The 2500-nt window shown below is 38.2% G+C and overlaps 1 protein-coding gene across 1 annotated transcript; it reads right to left on the reverse strand.

Moving 5' to 3' along the window:
- Nucleotides 1-371: 371 nt before the first annotated feature.
- On the reverse strand, nucleotides 372-2458 carry CSUI_010869 (dna mismatch repair c-terminal domain-containing protein). Its single transcript, XM_068070970.1, has 4 exons — nucleotides 2182-2458; nucleotides 1585-1658; nucleotides 728-862; nucleotides 372-587 (listed from the first exon to the last, which is right to left on the reverse strand). Exons 1-4 carry the CDS (start codon nucleotides 2324-2326, stop codon nucleotides 561-563), a joined length of 381 nt encoding a protein of 126 aa, XP_067917054.1. The 5' UTR covers nucleotides 2327-2458; the 3' UTR covers nucleotides 372-560.
- Nucleotides 2459-2500: the final 42 nt, after the last annotated feature.

The raw sequence follows: 2500 nt of genomic DNA on the forward strand, positions 1-2500 counted from the left end.
GATAGATAGATTAAAGATAGATTAAAGATAGATAGATAGATAGATTAAAGATAGATAGATAGATAGATTAAAGATAGATAGATAGATAGATAGATTAAAGATAGATAGATAGATAGATTAAAGATAGATAGATAGATTAAAGATAGATTAAAGATAGATAGATTAAAGATAGATAGATAGATAGGTCAAAGATAGATAGATAGATAGATAGGTAAAAAGAAAGAGCGAAACATGGATAGATAGATGAATTGAAGATAGATAGATAGATAGAAGATAGATTGAGAGGTACATGAATGAAGCGAGCGAGAGAGAACTAGATAGACAGAGTGAGACTCCTTGCATTAAAGAGCGATAAAGAGAGAGAGAGAAAACACCTACTAGATAGAAAAAGAGAGAGAAGTATGGAGATGAAAGAAGGGGTTTGAATGGAGCCAAGAAATCCAAAGTGAGAGAAGGAGAGAAAGAAGAAAAATGAAGAAGAGGGGAGGATGGGAGGAGAGAAAGAACGAAAAAGAAGAGAAAAGAAGAAGACTCCAGGCAGGGATACAGAGAGAGAAAGACTAAGGCAACCGAGGTGACAAGTTTAGCTGAGAATGAATTGAAAGAAAGAAAAGAAGAAAAAGAGAATGAGAACGTGATAGATACATAAATAGATATCTGTCTCTCTCCCTTAAGAGAAGAGAAGTAGAAATCCCTTCTTTTAGTCTGGTCTGCTTCTTTCGCTTACTTCTCTAGCGGAAGGTTCGTTTTGTATGATCTTTCCTTGGCGATCGAATATAAGCCGAGAGGCAAAGACATCTGATAAGGTGCGTGTAAGAATACACACATCGCCTAGAGAACATAAAGAAGATAAAGCCTCTCCCTGGAAGCAAAAAGAAAGAAAGAAGAGGTAAGAGATGAAAATAGAAGCTTCATTGATTAATGCAATGAAGGATGATAGAGAGGAGATACATAGATAGGTAGAGGCAACGAGGTACATTGATAGATACATCCACACAGATATACAGATAGAAGAGACAGAGATAGAAGCAACATACAGAGATAGAAAGATAGAGTAAAGACAGATAGATAGAGAGAGGTCAATCAAAGAATGATAGATGGATAGACTGAAAATTCGTCAAGGATGCAAATGTAATGTGGAGACAGATGGAGATAGATAGAGAGATACAGAGAGATTCATACATGGGTAGCGAGACGAGGAGACAGAGACACAGATAGGTACATAGAGACATCAAGTTCTCGAGAGAAGAAAAAGAGAAGAGGCGAAGGAGAGACAGAGAGTTCTTCTATCTCGAAGAGGAAGCAATCTAAACATGGAGAGAAAGAAATGCCAGACTATGGCTCGAAGAGAAAAAAGAAAAAGACACGAAAGAAGAAAAGTCAAGGACACTTCTTTCACTCCCTCCCCGAGAAGAAAGAAGGAAAGAGAAAAGAGAAAGAAAGAAAGAAAGAAGGGGAAGGGAGAGACGAGAAGACGAGAAGAGAGAAAAGAAGAAAAGAGACTCTAGACAAGAGGAGCAAAGAAGAGAAGAAGAAGAGAGAAGGAGAAAGAAGAGAAGAGAGAAAGTTCCTTTTCTTTCTTACTCTAAAGCCCATGGAATCTAGGCCTGTATACAAATCTTCAAACTTCTCTATCTTTGACGTCGCATGACGCCGACCTGAAGAAGAAGAAAAAGAAGAAGAAAAGAAACACTTACGAAAAGAACGAATGAAAAGACACAACTTAATGAGTGAAGAGACAGAAAGAAAGAAAGAAAAGAATACAGGAAGGAAAAGAGAGAGAGAAAGAAAGACAGAGAAGTGTATACACCTGTCTCCCGTAGAAAAGAAGATGAGAGAAAGAAGAAGATGAACTCGCTCTTTCCTTAAGAAAGTCCAAAGAGAAGATAACCCCCAAAAGACCAACTACTGTAGATAGACAGATAGACTTAGAAGAAATAGAGATAGATGAAAGATAGATAGATAGATAGAGAGAGACAATAGAAAACGACAACACATGCAATTCCCCAGCCTCCTTGCAGACTTCCTCCTCTTCTTCTTCTCACCCGGGAAGGCGACATGTAGACATCTACCAATAAGTAGACAGACACCCCTCCCGAATAGCACGAAACCTACTCCTTTCTCTTTCTTTCTTTCTTTCTCTTATCATGATAAAGAGCGAGAAAGAATTGAGGGACTTACCGAGGAGATCAAAATTAGTGGGGGAGATGCCTCTGCCATTATCTCGAACTTCGATGCTCTCCAAGCCACTAGCCACCAAACGCACTTCTACAGAAAGAAAGAAAGAAAGAAAACGTGAGAAAGAAGAAACACAGAGTCTCTCCATACATCTATCTATCTACTAGCTGTCTTTAATCTCTCTGTGTATCTGTATGAAGAAGGTGTACATACATGTGTAATATGATATATGGCCGATACTCACGAGCTGCATTTCCTTCTGTATCTATACAGGCATAATACATACACCTCTCTCTATCGATAGATTAGAGACAGACTAAAG

The sequence above is a fragment of the Cystoisospora suis genome (assembly GCF_002600585.1).
Source record: "Cystoisospora suis strain Wien I chromosome Unknown contig_8686, whole genome shotgun sequence".
In the NCBI taxonomy this organism is placed as follows: Eukaryota; Apicomplexa; class Conoidasida; order Eucoccidiorida; family Sarcocystidae; genus Cystoisospora; species Cystoisospora suis.

Bases quoted from the DNA above. Each gene is read 5' to 3' on its own strand.
- CSUI_010869 (XM_068070970.1), bottom strand. From the start codon at position 2,326: ATGGAGAGACTCTGTGTTTCTTCTTTCTCACGTTTTCTTTCTTTCTTT. The intron at 1,659-2,181 runs GTAAGTCCCTCA...CTTCTTCTTCAG, and splicing joins CACTAATTTTGATCTCCTCG to GTCGGCGTCATGCGACGTCA. The intron at 588-727 runs GTAAGCGAAAGA...ATTCATTCTCAG, and splicing joins ACGAACCTTCCGCTAGAGAA to CTAAACTTGTCACCTCGGTT.